The sequence below is a fragment of the Sitophilus oryzae genome, unplaced genomic scaffold (assembly GCF_002938485.1).
Source record: "Sitophilus oryzae breed Bouriz unplaced genomic scaffold, Soryzae_2.0 scaffold_809_pilon_pilon, whole genome shotgun sequence".
In the NCBI taxonomy this organism is placed as follows: Eukaryota; Metazoa; Arthropoda; class Insecta; order Coleoptera; family Curculionidae; genus Sitophilus; species Sitophilus oryzae.
In genome coordinates this window covers 327868-345490 of record NW_022147427.1, presented here as the reverse complement: position 1 = coordinate 345490, position 17623 = coordinate 327868, and the positions used below count along the sequence as shown (strand labels likewise).

At 33.9% G+C, this 17623-nt stretch overlaps 1 protein-coding gene across 1 annotated transcript in view; it reads left to right on the top strand.

Annotated features, from left to right (window-relative positions):
* The window catches only part of LOC115888938 (5-oxoprolinase-like), a 100273-nt gene that overhangs the window by 65070 nt on the left and 17580 nt on the right, over positions 1-17623 (top strand). Inside the window, exon 10 of the mRNA XM_030908828.1 lies at positions 1283-1380. Within this exon, the coding sequence (XP_030764688.1) occupies positions 1283-1380 (98 nt within the window). The remainder of the gene's footprint in view (positions 1-1282; positions 1381-17623) is intronic.

The window sequence follows — 17623 nt, the reverse complement described above, 5'->3', positions numbered from 1 at the left end:
TTGAAGTTCCCTTCTAATGAGCTTAACTAAACATCTATTTCTAGCGTCTACTTCAACACCATACGTGAAAATATATAAATAACAAACTTAAACAATGAAGGCATATAATTTACTCTAGTTTTATAAATACTTAATTTTTATAATTTTTATATCCTTTTTGGCAAATTTTCTTACTTTCTTTTAATTCTAAAATTGATTGATTCTAGAACTGTTTTTAAATTAGGAGGAACGAAATTAATCAACAGGTATTTTTAATAATAAATAATAAAATTATATAAGGATTCTTGCCACTTAACTGCTGATATAGAAATTTAATTCTACGCTTTATTTGTCATAATGTGGATCAACCTGCTCTCACTACCGGTTTCGGAGCCCTATTCCATCATCAGTTGAGCTTGGGCAGATCCACAAAATGACAACCACAGCGCAGAGATAGTTAATTCCGACTTGTAGGAAAGTGTCGGTTAGATATTAAGTCCCGAACGGGAGATAGCGGCCTGCGTGCAATGGTAGTACTTTCGTACCACCGAGAAAACTATCGATAGTAAAAGGCAACTATCGATAGTAAAAGGATGGTAAAAGGTTTTTTTTCAGGCAAGTCAAATTATAAAATAGAAAACAAATTTCTTGCAGTATAGGTATATAATAAAGTTATATAAGGATTCTTGCCACTTAACTGCTGATATAGATATTTAATAATAAATTTTACAATTATATTGTTTAATATAAACGTGGCCATTAAACAAATAAAAATCGGGGCATTAGGGCTTTGCGTGGGGACGCGGGACTTTTGGATCAAAATCGGGACTGTCCCGACAAAATCGGGACGGATGGCAACCCTGCACCTGGTATATACGTAATGTTGAATTTCAAATTGAAAATCAAAAGCTCAGAATCATAAAAGAAAATAGCCATCTATTTTCAGAATTAAAAATTGTTTGAGACCGCAATCAAATTTTAATATTAATATTAATTAATAAAATTATAACCCCAAATCAAATGACGACAATTACGTCACCAATCTGTTTTATCTGGTTGTCAAGTGAAATGGAGAGTTCGACAATATATTATGACGTAACGCTGAACGATCGCTAAATAAAGTAATATTTTATCCTTGTTTTATTTGGTAAGGTGTAAATAAGGATTAACTTTAATATAGGTAATGAAAAGGAATTCTGTTTCGTTCTAGATAAAGTACATTTTTCTGTTTTTTTTTCTACGCAACCTCTTTCGCACTTGCTATTTTATTCACGACTGACGATTCCGTTTTACCTCTTTACAGGTGGCGCTAGTGGGGCCCGAGGACTCAATCTCCTGATTAGGGCGGCAGGCAGGATCATTAATCTCGGACCGAAGACCGCGGTGCCCGTTTCGCCCGGGGTAAGTTACCGATATGAATTGTTTATGGTTAGGCTCCTTGCGTTATTTATACGGGTCGGTGACTTTTTACACCTCCGATACCGAAAATCAGAATGTTTATATTTTTTGTGTTGTATAACATAGAGAAGAAATATACAGGGTGGTCCGAACTAGAGGTGGGAATCCTAGTTCCTTGGGAGGAACTAGTTTCTTAGTTTTAGTTCCTCCAGAGGAATAGTTCCTTGAACTAGGTCTTTAGTTCAGAATAGTTCCGTCTAACATTGACATACCCGTTGCTTGCTAATGGGTTTCGTTGTCAGTCAGAACTATTCACAGTATGATCTGTATAATTTTTATAATGTACGAAATATAACGGGACGTGTAATTGTGTATGTTAAAAACATATAGGTAAGTTTTATTGCAGATAAAAAAAATAAAAAATAAACTCAAATCAGAGTTTAAATAAACTATATCACAAATCAATTATTACGAAAATTTTAAGAAAAATTGCATTTTTCCTCATTTCAGGCTTTTTGTTTTTGTCTAAAGATTCAGAATATCTACTTCGTTTTATAAGATATTTCTTAATTTTAGGGACCTAAAGTGAATCATTCCCATAGAATATTTAAAGAACAAACTAAAAATCAAAAACAGTATCCACGACAATTTTCAGTGGTAATTACGCCGGCTGTGGCAATAGACAAGGTGGAATCCATCGTTGTCGCCTTGTATTATATCTCGGATCTGCCGACTAAATAGATTCCCGTGAACTAGTCTTTTAATTAGTTCTTCTAGGTCCGGATCCGATAACATACGGCTGGCACTCCCCAAGCCTGCCTGGCATAAATCGCGCTGGCCGGTCCATACGTAAACTAGAAACTAGTATTTTATTTAGTTCCTCTAGTTCCTCTAGGTCCGGTTCTGTTAGCATACGGCTGGCACTCCTTACTCCTGCCTAGGCTCGGGCTACGCGCGCTGGCCGATCCGTCGCCGTCGCATATTATTATATATCGGTAATAGTCTCGATCACCGAATAGGTCCTGAGGAACTAGTTCTTTGAGAATCCAGGAACTACCTAGTTCCTATCATTCCGGGGTCGGAGTAGTTCATTGGAACTAGTTCGTTCACGAACTACACACCTCTAGTCCGAACTGTATTCCGGAAACTTCAGCAGTATATGTTGCAGATGAAAATAAGTAAAAAAGTTCGTATAAATGTATGTTCCACAATGCTTAGTTACGGAGGTACAGGGTGTAGAAGTTTTATTTTTATTTCGATTTTTTCCAAATAATTTTTGAAGTAACGTCAATATTTGGATGAAAATTGATGTCTGGGAGTTTTTTGACATCAGAAATTTGATTTTGATGTGTCAGTATGATTCCTATTTGTAGGGGGCATCACCTACATGTGTTTTAACTGTTTTTTGAAGAGTAATAACTTTTCGTCCGTACCTGTATAAAACTGCTGAGTGGAAAGGTATACATGTAATTTTTGACGTAAAAAATGTCTCTTGGTAAAAATCGCTACGAGCAACAGTTCTCAAGATAGTTTGTGTCTCAAGATGATTTTTGTGAATGCAAGTAGTCATTGTTGACAAAACATAAACATGTTGAGTAGATAGATATTTAACCATTAAAATGATAAATTTGGAAACTTTTTATTTTTTTAAATTAATCAAAAATTCTTCTTCGATAAAATGATGATAAAACTGTTTCTGTTGAACTTTTAACACAAAATTATTTCAAATTTATGATTTCAGTCTAATAACTATTTAGTCAATATGTTTAATTTATGTCAATGATGACAAACATTGAGAATTTCGATTTCAAATATCTCGGGAACATTACTCGTAGCGATTTTTACCAAGAGAATTTTTTTTTAAAAACGTCGTAAATGTATATTTTTTTACTAAGTAGTTTTATACAGGTACGGACGAAAAGTTATTACTCTTCGAACCAGTTAAAAATTATGTAGGTGGCGCCCTCTACAAGTAGGAGTCATATTGACATCAAAATCAAATTTCTCATGTCAAAAAACTCACAGATACCAATTTTCAGGCAAATTTTCAGACATTACTGCAAAAATTATTTGGAAAAAATCGAAATAAAACTGAATATTTTACACCCTGTATGTCCAAAACTAAGCATTTTAGGACATATATTTATACGAACTTTTTTAATTATTTTTATCTGCAAAATATACTGCTGAAGTTTCCGGAATACAGTTCGAACGACCCTGTATGACAACATATTTCTTCCCATTGCCTAATCAAATTAAATTATTATATACGGTGTGTAGAAAAAGCAGTGTATGGGGTGTCCTTAAGTAAATTTGCTTCATTTTTGTTGAAGACACGTCAGTGACATTCAACTTTACAGGGTCCAGCAATAGTGCGTCTGGTATCTGTAGCTTCTAGAATAAAAAAATGCGAATTTAGTTTAAGTGCAAACCTAAGGGATGTACTAGGATGTATATCAGGAAAATATATTTAACTTTTACAGGGTTGCTCAAAAAAGTGTGAGTGGATCGGAATGATTTTTTTTAAATGCGTATATTATTGCATTTTTGGCTTCCATTCAGATCACTTTATAAAATCCTACTTGAATATGAATGAATCCTAATGAATAAATATAATATTTCGATAATTTTAGAGATATATTTAATAAATACATCAAAAATATATATATGTATATTTTGAAGTCTTGAAATCAAAACTATATATTAGCTATTTACTTTAGATGGTCTGTACTTACTTTGCTATAAATATAGTAATCTTAAATCATACAGGATGTTCCAAATTCTACGCCAAACTTTCTAAAATATAAAATAATTTTTCTTCGATTTTTTTAAATGGAACCCTGTATATTATTTTTTTATTGTATATATATTATTTTTCTATTAGATGGAGAATTGAAAAATGAACATTTTTTGTATTACTTCATATAGAACTTTCAACGTAAAATAGTTTAGGTGGCTTTGATAAAAATTTACTGTGGAAAATGCAATATGAAATATAAAACCGCGAATATCTGCGAAACGGTAAAAAATACCCCTTTCCGGAACTTACGTTGAGAAAAGCAATAACACAGACAGTTTTGTAAAATAAAGGCGGTATTTTTGTTTTTTAAGAAAGTATACCGCCGAATAGCGGCATTTTTTATATATTTAGCCGTAACTTGAAGCCGCATCAACCGCTGTACTTGAAAAATTGACCTCGTTGTTCGGCGGTAATCATTTTAATAAATATATGTAAAACCGGGTAACGGCAGTCTTTCCTTTGTCAATTTGTCTATACCGCCGGCGCCGGCGGTAATTTAGCAAGTTTGAATTTCCAAAATATTCGATTTCGAAAATCTGTGAGTGTAAATTTTCCCTCTATGGATGCTATTATTTTCCACTGCAAGCAATTATTTTAACATAATTTTTCTTCTGCATTAAGCGAGGCTGAAAACAAAGTATACAAGTAGTTTTTTCCGTTGATTTTTTACCGATGCTTTCGATTTACCGATAAAAAAATGCAAACCCCATCACGTAGCGCCAATCGAGGCAGAAAATTGGATTCGTGGAGTTATCGACGGGCAGGCGGCACGGTAGCCACACACACAACGGACCCAACCGACAACATAATCAGCGTTATGCTCTTTTTTCTTTGGGTTATTAATTAACTTTTAGTATCTCATTAAAAAGTAAACGATGTTAAGTTAATCCGAGTTTATCCAGATTATTTTTATACTTCTTCCTGGAGTATTTTATGTATAAAAAACAAACTGAGTAAATTACCGCTGGCGGTATAGACAATTAACGGAATAAAGCCGTTAGACGGTTTTACATATTTATTAAGATGAATACCGCTGAACAACGAGGCTAATTCAAACTAATTCAATGATTAAATTTTCAAGTACGGCGCAGGCCGTTTCTGCTAAATATAAAAAGAACACCGCCGCTCCGCGGCCGCCCTGTTCGGCGGTACACTTTTTTAAAACGCAGAAATAAACCGCCCTTATTTTACCATATTTTATGTAACATTATTTTTACCAACGTAAGTTCTGCAATTAAGTACCTCATTTCATTCATTTTGTCCTTGACTCCTACGTGGAGCATAGGGCTTCAATAAATGTTCTCCAGCGGGTTCGATTATTGGCAATTGATTTGACATCGCCATGATCGGTTTACTGCTTCGATCTACTTTTTAATTATCCTTTGCCATGTATGTCTTGGACGATCAGTTCTTCTACTGCCTTGTTGATTCCACTCAATAGTTCTGCCAGCGATGTTGTTGCCGCTTGTGACAAATCCACTTCCTTTGAGTTCCAAGAAGTTTGATCTTGTTATGCACCTGCCTCTGGTCAGTCAAAATCCATAAATCGTCATATCTGATAGTATCAGGCCCAATATTTCTCCAATTTTTTGCAGAGAGCGGTTTATGAAAACTTGGAGTTTGTTAATTATTAATGGCGATGTAATTTTCCAGGTCTTTGCACCATACAGCAATACCGGCTTGACATTCGAATTGAAAATTTTAAGTTTAGGAAGTTGAGAGTACTGTCTAGATCTCCATATATTGTTGAGTATTTCAAATGCTATTTTGGCCTTGTTTATTCTATTTATCTTGCTCTGTGTTTCCGTTGGTTGAGATTATACTACCTAAGTAAGTAAAATTATTTACTTCCTCTATAGGTGTTGTTCCAATGATTATTTTTTATATAGCGACATTATATAGTATAAACTCTCATCGATTTAGTTTTTTAAAAATGATCTAAAGACCTGCAATGTGAGCTTCATTTGTCAAGTCAAGTAGTGTTAATGCCATATCCGCGAGACTATGAGAAAGGAGACAGACGTCATCTGCATAACTGAGATCTTTTTACATGCTAAAGGGAGGGAAATTGTCTCTTTAAAATAATTGTGTTCCCTTAGATTGTTCACTTTTGATGATAATCAAAGAGGATATTAAAAAGAAATGGCGAAAAACCGGCGGTTATTTAGCCAGTGCCTATAAGAAAATACTCTCAATACTACTTTTCAAATTTTTACCTTGTATACGTAATCTGTGTATAAATCATAGATAGAAGAAAATAACCTTCTATTATTAAGTATGAATTCACTTTGGTTTGTGTTATATACAGTGCTGTCTGTCAGTTTCTGACACAACGGGCGTAATAAATTTTAAATTACATTTTTAAGAAAATCCTCGGCAGATGTGTCGCCTGCAACTGAAATAACATGCGTTGTAGTTTGCAGCGAACATTCCTACATTTCCATTGCAGCAGTACTGAAATTTATAAAAACCACTTCAATCAGATGCTACTGTAAGGCGATTTTTTTTCAATCGTATGATGAATATTGTGATCTAGTGTAATTGTGATACTACAAAGACCAGAAAAAGGAACCAGATTTTTTAATAGATACTCTTTATTGTATTTTTCGGTTTATCTTTAGGTCTTTAGGTAACGTGAAAATATTTTACAAATCAAACGCGAAGTTTTCTACGCGTTGCGCTTCCAAAACAGTCTGTCTATTGTGCTTTGTATTAATGGTGGTTTTTCGAACGTGACGGCTAGGTATATTCTTAATGAAAGTTCCGAATGAAAAATGTGCATTGTACGAAAATACCTTCCTTTTGAATAATGCACCTCACTCACTTTAATGCATATTTTTCATATAGAGAGGGTTTGGGGGGCTTTAGTGCTATAATGAATATAAAACGATTTAACCACAAATATTTAAATATTACATTCAACTTTAGTTTTGTAAATATTTTATTTATGACAATATTGAATTACAACGTTGTATTTGGAATCACTTATAATACTAACGTGTACCCGCGACTTCGTTCGCGTCGAATTAATCATTTGTTATGGTGATGATAAAGCAAAGCAAGAATTTCCATTAACATACAAACTGGGTAAAATTTTCTCACATTTATGTCAGCATGAGAAAAAACAATATGGCGATATTATTATATAACTTGGTAATATTTGAGGGGTAGTTTCATCTCGTTGGAATTTGACTTTCGAAAAATCCGTTTGTCAAAAATAAACTTTTTACATCAAGCAGTTTAAGCAGAATCGTGGTTAATCAATTACCCAACTTTTTGGAACACCCTGCATGATTTTTTAAAAAAATTCAAAATAGGTATGTAAAAAAACAAAATAAATTATGCGTGTCCAAGAATTTTCCTGAAAGACTAACCGTTTTTTAAGTAACAAATATTGTCATATTTGAGGGGCGTTTTCACCCTCTTGGAATTTGAGATTCGAGAAACCCCTCCTTATTGAACCCCTAAACCCCACGGTCAATCCGTTTGCCAAAAATAAGCTTTAAACGTCAAGCTGTTTAAGCAGAATCGTGATTACTCAATGGTCATATTTTATGAAATACGCTGTATACATTTTTAAAATATCTTAAAATATGTAAAACAACAAAATATAATATACGTGTTTAAGAGTTTTTCCGAAAAACTCACCGATTTTTAAATAAAAAATATTCTAATATTTGAGGGGTGGTTTCACCCCCTTAGAATTCGAGTTTCGAAAAATCCCTTCTTATCAAACCTCTACACCCTAAAGTCAATCCGTTTTCCAAAAATCAGCTTTTTACGTCAAGCACTTTAAGCAGGATCGTGATTAATCAATGGTCATATTTTATGAAACACGCTGTATAAATTTTTAAAAAATCTTAAAATATGTAAAACAACAAAATATAATATACGTGTTTAAGAGTTTTTCCGAAAAACTCACCGGTTTTTAAATAAAAAATATTCTAATATTTGAGGGGTGGTTTCACCCCCTTAGAATTCGAGTTTCGAAAAATCCCTTCTTATCGAACCTCTACACCCTAAAGTCAATCCGTTTTCCAAAAATCAGCTTTATGTCAAGGGCTTTAAGCAGGTTCGTGATTAATCAATGACCAGATTTTTCGAAACACCCTGTATACATTTTTAAAAAATCTTAAAATATGGTAAAAAAACAAAATAAAATTTACGTGTTTAAGCGTTGTGTTCGGAAACTTGACCGTTTTTTAAATAAAAAATATTGTAATATTTGAGGGGTGTGAACTGGACCCCCTTGGAACTGGAATTTCGAAAAATCCCTTCTTATCGACCTCTACACCCTAGAATCAACCTGTATGCCAAAATTGAGCTTCTTATGTTGATTTGTTTTGAGCAGGATCCTGATTAATCAGTGAGTCAGTCACTGAAGTATTTTATATATTAGTATAGATATTGAGGTCGCGAAACAACTGATCCGATTAACAGACTAAGCCATGTGCAGTTTATGCCAATCAGAAGAAGAAACAGCATAACATATTCTGTATCAGTGTGATAGCTTGGCAAATATGCATTTCTCTCTACCAGATTATAATAAGCTATTTTCAAAGAGCTTATGGAAGGTTCAGTCTGTAAGTTATTAGACTTTGTGAAAGAAATATGACTGCAGAATTTATTCTAGAGATCAGAGGACCCTAACCATCTAATCTAATCTAACCAGCGGCGAAGCTTGCATTCCTTCAAAATATTGTAATATGTTATTATTTAAAAAGTCACTGAGATCTAATATAATAAATTGAAATTCTCACTAATAGTGGAGTGCCCAGATACTTTTACCTCGGAATTCAATTACTGTCAATGTATTAATGTGAAACCTTCTGTATTGTGTTTTAGAGATAAAATACTAAAATGTTTATCCATTTTTTTTTTCGTTGCTTTTAATTTTTTATTTTAGTAATTTTAGTAAATTCTTAATTTCCTTCTTAATATTTTGATTTTTTTAATTCTTTTTCTAAGTAAATTTATTGAAATAAATAAATCTAATGCATTAGAGATGTGTCGTTCGTGAATGATTCGTTCACAATGATCGAATCTTTAGAAAGACCCGTGATTGACTCGGTCACCTTACGTGACCCTATCAATCATATGACCCGAAACACAAAATCCTCTCCTGCGTGTCTTACTGAATTTGAACCTAAAACAACCATTTGATCATTGAAGATTGAAATGAAAAACGAACCAAACGAGCTCTTTTCACGTATCGCGTCGTTCGAATTAAACCCCGGCGCCCCGGCCCGTTCAACGATCAATGCAAACATCCGAGCCGCATTTTAATATCTAATTTACCGTAATTTACGTCTTATATTGTTTTCACATTATTAGTTAATCAAGCTAGGCATCGCGATCGCGATAATATTTCTTCATAATGATTAAGATAAAATCATTCATGCATCATTCAGCGTTCCGAGTTTCGAATGTTCTGAATAAGTTACACTGAAATACAGTAAAGCGATCATTCATATGAACGAATCATGATGAACGGGTCATTTCAATGAATGACCTGGTGAGACACGGGTCACGGGAATGAACCGGGTCTTCCCATCCCTATAATGCATAAGCTAGACCTATTCTGCTTATATTTTAATCACTGAAATTTTGATTGAAATCGAATTATACAGGGTGGTGCGTCATATACGACGCGGTTTTTGCAAGGAAAACAAAAGTTTGAAGTGAAATTTTGTGAGCTTATGTATTATGTAGAGTTCTACAGGGTGTCTCCAAAAAAAGTTACACATCAAAGTTATGCTTTTTGTAATGGAACACTCTATATATTAATTGATTTTTAGATTCTAGTAAAAAAATAAAGGTTTGTTTCATTAGAAAAGTATATGACTAAAATGAATAGTTTTTGAAATACATTCACCGGCACGAAAAATGGGTACCTTAAAACTTTGATGTATTTTAAAGGTTAATATATTTTATTTTAATGGGCCGATTTTGATGATTTTTAAGCAGTGTTTTGCCAAATTATTAGACTTTTTAGTATCTTTTTTTAAATTAAAAATAAAACTCCCCATCTGTTAATTATACGAGGGAAAACAAAATGTTGATATTTTAGTGAACGTTTGAAACACCATGTGAAATATGTTAAAACATCAAGAAATTTAGAAATCATTTTATCATCTAGATACATCTCGATGGTTTGTTTTTTGGTTCATCTCATTAGCTTTATTTTTGTTGGAAATATTCGGTTTTAAAGAAGGCACTAATATTTTTTCGTAATTTTTACATTAAGACCATGCCTTTGCTTTTGGGCCTAGTCAACACATCTAGTAAGTTCTGGTCCCGAAGTAGGCCTTCTTGGCATAATATTTGCTTCATTTAATCTTCTTCTTGTAGTCTGTTAGTTAATATGTACGGCCTTAAGTGCAATTCATTATCACTTTGAAAAGCTGGCAAACGGCGGTTTCTTAGCGATAAACTTACAATAAGTCGATCGTCTCGATTAGAAGTTCTCATACGAAGGTTCCTGGACGTCTAGATTGACGTCCTTATGGATATGGTCATAATTCAAAGACCATTTAGTATACTCTCTGGTATTAAAGTATTTTTGGAACTGGAATTTTATAGCAAATTCACTAAACTCGAATAAATAAATGATATATATTTGACTCACCCTGTATATCAAAAAAAAATATTTTTGAAATGTGAACTACCATTAAGCATATATTTTGCAAAAGGTTTGGAGTGAAAATCTCAAATAAGAATCCTGATACAGAACTTTTCGGGAATACGGAGCCATCTTGCATGTATGCATTTGTATATGTGTGTTTATTTAAATACTAAAGTGAAAGCAACGAATTTAAATGGGTAAACTTTGTATTATATCTTATTAACAATACAATGCAAAAAGTTTTATAAAAATTCGTTCACAGTAAATGAATTCCGAGGTTTGTATCCCATAAGGGCTTAAAGCACTCCACTATAAACTTATTTAAATAATTAGAGTCAATTTCATTTATTTAATGTTTGAATTAGTTGAGCTTTATAGATAACGCTAAGACCTACGTTAAACGCTAAAAATAAAAATATCTCGACAGCGCGATGATCCGATTGCACAGAATATACTAACGAAGAAGAAGACCAAGTTCCTTGTAATAAATCGGTTCCATTTTCGTAACGCCATCTCTCGACATAGCTGACATTTACAGGTTAGCCAAGGGTAAAATACACTTTTTTATTTTAATTATTTTTATTCGCTATTTGCAATTTTATTTTTAAAACATATGTGAAACAATCACATAATATGTCTTAAAAATAAAATTACAAACGGAAACAAAAGGAATTAAATAGTCTGAAAATCTACAAAGTTTATTGATAAAAAAGTTAGGCTATGCAAATTGATATGTATATTAAGTATAACCTCTATGGTATAACATTGTTAAACAAACATTAACAAATCATAACATATCAGATCAAAGAACTAAAAAAAGTACTATAACATAAAAACAGGTGATACAATACTTCAAAATTAATTTTAACATAATATCAAAACCGAAAATCAAACTGCAAATACAACCACACTTATCACAACAGAACAGAAATTAACACATACATCCGCGGCAAATGTCCAAGAAAGACTGATCATTCTGATTGGTCCTGGTCCGGTCGTAGCTCACGTCTTATTGTCGGTAAGCAAAATCCCTGTCCAAAAATTTTGACGATCAGCGCCATCACCCGTCATAATTGGGAAACTTTTGCTGGAACCATTTTTAATATTTCACTTACATGGCCCTGTCCGACTGGCCTCGTTACATCTTGAACACTGCCGAAGAAAGCTGGCTACAGACGGCATGGCAAGCCATGGCCAGCGTTTCAGCAAACGTTTGTAGAAGCGTTGGTCTTTCCTTGATATTCGCGCACCGACGACCGTACACACTACATGTTTTATCTTTGCCAGTCTCTTCGAGGCAAGTGCAGGCGAACGTTGTACAAGGGTACAAATATCACAAAAAATGGAGTTCGACTCCGATGATGAACAATTGCAGCCCATGCATCGGAAACCAAATTTCTGTTTTTATGGGTAAAATGTTGCGGATCCCAAATAATGGAGAATAAATACTAGTTACTTTTCAGATAAATTAAGGAATTCCATAATGCCATTGCACCAGTTTTCAGTTATTTCTGCTTAAAAAAAAACAATAGTTGACAACAAGAAATATTCAAACGAATTAGAATTTTATTGTCATTTAAACTGAAGCTCTCTTGGACTAACATACGTCGTGTGTACGGCGATCAAACCCGCTGGCGAGTTTCAACAATATGCATACACTCTACACTCGATGCGCCAACGTTGAAACGAGCGGACACTGGCCAAGGCTTCCCATGTCGTCTGTAGCCGCCTGAGCGAATTTTCCGGCCGCGATTACGTCTCCTATTCGCTGTTTTAGTCGGTGGGGGATGCGCTTTTTTAAACACATCTCGTTCGCGGCATAAAATAAAATATAGAGTGCGGCTGTAAAATATAAATAATTTTGCAATCATCCTTGAAAGAAGGACATCCAAAGCATGTTTTGAATATTAATACTAAATTAAAATCGTGTATTCGTCATTTTAGTGAAAATGTTTATAAAAGTGAACACTGGCCGTTATGCCTTGCGGAATGTTTTCGATGGGCCACCGTATACCGATCGGGACAGGTCAACTCTGCGGGTTGGATTTTAACGTGTAAGACAGTGATGTAGACAGCTTAATGGCAAATCAAATGTATTAAAAAGAGAAAAAAGTTGGGTGGGTACATTTCTTCTGAGCGGTATTGCCGGATTTTGCATCAAAATTTCAAACCGCAAAGTAGACGTTTCAAAAAAATGTTGTATCAGGGTTGGATCTGGATTTTCGACAATTAGTTACTCATTTTGCTACAACTGTAATAGATTACATTTAGCTTAGATATATTATCTTCATTTCAGTAGTATAAATGAAAGTTTTTAACATATTTTATTGTGGTTGTAAGAACAGCGTTTATACTATGCGAGAAACAATTAATTCAAAACATACCAAGGTCGCATTTCGTCGCCCAACTTTGACGCATTTCGATTTATGTCCACTTGTCTTGGCCCACTTCGGTTTGCCTCGACCTATACCTTCAATTCTTAAAAACTCCTCAAAACTACTACAACTGGGCGACGGTTTTTTTGGCGTTTTTTGTTGCCTCGTTCAATTTTGTTTTTTTAGCTATTTCCAAAACGTGGCGGTTTCTGTATCCAAGGCAAAGGATTTTTTTTATATATCTCAGTGAAATAAGTAAACCTAGACGTTTCTCAAATAACTGTTGTTTCTTGTTACGATGATATTTTGTTAATTACGTCTGGTTTTATGTTATATTGATATATATTCCACAGAATTAATATTTGAACATGCGTTATATAGTAGATATTTAGGAAAAAACTTTTCACTTAAACTGCGGGAATATAATTACAATATTTTTATGATTTACATTTATTATAATGAATTAGTATATAAAATTGTATATGATATGTTTGTTTACGGCCTTAATTGATTAATTTAAAAGTAGTATTGCTTGATGAGTAATACTGATAACATTATCAATATATCCGCTTAGGGAAATTATTAATTGACCCGATGTCAACAAAAGGACGGTCCACGGACATTATATAAAAGCCTTGTTCTTAAGAGAAATCTGTAAACGATAGTTTTATTAGCACCTAGCATGGTTTGATATAAATCCATTCAACTAGTATTTATTCTGCAGGGAATTAGACAATTAAAAGTAATAAAACAAAACCAAATTCGTAAACTAAACTTTGCTACAGACTACAGTATAAATGTTACTTTAATAAATATAAGTCCGTGTTATAAACATAAGTTCCCACTTTTCCTGAAATTGGTCGAGACGCGCCGTCATTGGTTGATTGTTTCTTATTGTTAATCTGGGTTAACAAGTTATTTTTTATTGTTAATTTTGGTTCACAATTTTGTTTTTTACCTAAATTTAGTTTTCTTTTTTAAATAGGTTTGATTATTTTTTTAACCTGTTACATTTTTTGTATATATTTTTTTATTTTGTAACTTAAGAAGTAATAAAGACTAAAAAAAGAAGCTTTATTGTGTTGGTAAAATGTTAATTGCAGTTACTTATTACATCCCCTTGTATTGACGCTACGCTACGCCGCGCCGCTGAATGTAACCCATTACTTTAAAAAAAGTAAATTAAATAAAGGAGTAAAAATAATTTATTAATTAAAATTCAGCATCAAATTACTCCCAAATGGATGAAATAAAGAGAATCTGCATTAGGTATTAGAACCTTAGCAAAATATACTGAATTGCGCACGTAAAACATTATCTAAGCCTTCCAAAGGCGAAGCCATTTAAAAATAGATTATCGTTCCGCCGGAACGGTTTACAACTGGACCGAATCGTTTAGCCGGACTTATCGCAACGCGAAACCGCTCGAAATCGACAAAACTGGCCATTCGTTTCGCCAATCTGACGTAGTATCGAGACATTTTGACCTGGATATCGTAAAGTTCCGCCTGGAATCGACAGCTCCGCTAAGACATTATCGATTTCATTATATCGCGAATTGCAATGAACATTTGAATATAAAGATGCGTTGAAAATCGAATTGAAAATTTATTATTTGTAGGTTGTAGGGTAGCGGAGATCAACCATTTTGAGTAATCTTCTGGGAATAGTATTAAAACAAACAGATAAAAATAGAATCAGAATATTCTGTAAATCATTAAGAAACGCGCGGAAAATTAAAATTTTAGGATAAAGTCACTAAGAAATGGAGCTAACTAAAGACCTTAATCATTTTATATCAAATTTTTCGACTAAACTTATATCTGAATATTTCTACCTATTGCAGTTGAGGGTTGGAACTTTTGGTTCCAACCAAAGGTAGTATTGGAAATATATATTTTTTCCTCAAAATGTATGTTCGGTGGCGTTTTATTACAAGACAAGGCCAATATCGACTCTGAAATTCAGCACAGGATTAGCAGCTCCTCAAGACCATTCTGGAAGTTAAAAGACAGGGTTTTCTACAATCATGACTTGAGCACAAAAACGAAACTTGCGGTGTACCGAGCGATAATAATTCCCACCATGTTATTTGGAAGCGAAACCTGGGTGTCGTACCGCCGACACATGAACGCATTAAATAAGTTGCAACAGAGACATCTTAGACAGCTCTTAAGAATAAAATGGTTCCATCATGTCTCAAACGTATCGATCCTTGAAAGAGCTAACTGCGAGAGTGTTGAAGTCATGATTACAAAGTCCCGGTTAAGATGGGCTGGTCACGTATGCAGAATGCAAGAAAACCAAAATCTCTGCTTTACGGTGAGCTTGTAGATGGTAAGAGGAGGCCGGGTGGACAACTGAAACGGTTCAAGGATATTTTCCACGAAAACTTAAAGGGAATTAACAAGCAGAATGAGTGGGAGGAGGCAGCTCACAATAGAACGGAATGGAGAAGAATTGTAAAGTCAGTTAAGAGCGACAACCAAAAAGTAAAGAGGCAACAAAGCAATGAGATTTTTGAATGTCTGGAGTGCGGTAGACAGATAACATCACGTATTGGGCTTTTCAGTCACAGAAAAGCTCATGAAAGAAAACGCCTTGCGCGACCATCTTCTGATGCGTGTCAAATACTCGTCAGCGAGTAATGGCGGTATGGTATGGTATGGTATTACAAAACATAAAAAAAATGTAGTAAATATTAGAAGTACTAGTAAGTATAAAAAAATTCAGTCGTCTGTTGTGTTTGGAAATATTTATACTAAAATTCATGTAGGAGTAGGGGTAGTTTTCACCTTTCCCGTATTTTTTCTTGATTTCTGTGAAAGTCAAATGTTAAAGCACTTAGCAAAATATAGATATCCGAAATCTTATTGAAATCGGAATAACGGTTCTTAAAATATCTGAAAAAATGTGATTCTTTTTTTAAAGTTTGATGCCCTCTAGCGGACAAACGAAGCACTTTTGTATAGAGGTAAGTTGTGTCCAATAGACTTATTATAATAATAATAATAGCTCCCGTATATAGCGTTTAACGCCTTGGGAGTAGCAAGGTACAGCTTGCCATACTACCTAGAACCGTTCGGTATACAAAGGAAGGTAATGTGCCTAGCACTACGCTTCAACCGCCTGGTATTACCTCAGGATTGTGAATCCCAAGTACTCATTTAAGGCTGAGTCGACCTAGGTACCCAAACAATTTTTATTTTAATAAAAATAGTCGGCTGATGAAATGCCGTGTGTGGGATTCGAACCCACTACCTTGAGATTGATAGACGAGAGCCTGTACTTCTACGCCACGGGGCACCTTTATTTTGATTCCAAAAATACGTCGTTGTTCTATGTTCACGGAATATTGGGACACCCTGTATTATATTGAGATATATTTCTTTAGGGAAGTCCATCCTATAAACAAAAGAGACATCGTCTAAAGTTCAGTGCTGATTATGTCTCGCGAACATATGACTTCATCTTCTCTAGCTTTCATTTCTAATGCTGGCGATTTACCTATAAACATTAAAATATACAGATTGACTAACAAGTAAAATAGATAACGGAAGGACTAAACCCCAACCGTGGAAGAGTGTATACCCTCGTCATAGTATAAGGAAACTAGTAGCTTTACTCCTTGTCAAATCCATTGTTCTTTTTCTGCCACTTTATATGACCTTGTTCTCGCATCCCGTGACCACTCACGTAGCTGTATAGTCGTAGTCTATAACTAGGCAAAGTATAGTCGTTGCACTCTCCATAGTTTCACAGAGATGTGTTTAGAAGAATATGAGTTCACAATAAAATAAAATAGAAAATTGATCATCGAGTAAAAATTTGCTTGAAAACCTTCTGATAAGAAGAAATGCGGAAAAAATATATAATGACATATTTTTATATTATTATCTATTTCAAATATTCTCTACAACTTTTTTTTAATTTAAAACAAGTTTAATTTTAACATTAATGTGTTTGTTTGTAGTACTATATTGGTTAGGTGATTTTTATTGGATAACTAATTAATAAACAACACATTGAACTAAGTGTGTCCCCATTTCTTGAGATATAACGAGTTATAACTCATACAGTCTCAGAGCGTTGACAAAAGCCAGTATCTGAGACGGCTTCACAGAGGCTTGGTCTCCGATATCAGTCGTACCAATGTTTATGGCACGAATGTTTGTCGTCTTGGCACGCTCACTGATATAATTTTATTTATGATACCTTAATTTTTGGACAGTAAAAGAGTTTTGGACTTGCATTGTCTCTATTTATTATAACTTACACTAGTGTTAAAATAAATAAAGACAATGCAGGTTCGAAGTTTTTTTAATTTAATTCTCTATCATTGTCTATCACATTTGAAAGAATACATGAGAGTTGTTTATTATTTTAACTCCCTTTAGAATTTAGAACACATTGGCTGAATTTGGCTAACACATTGGCATACACTGG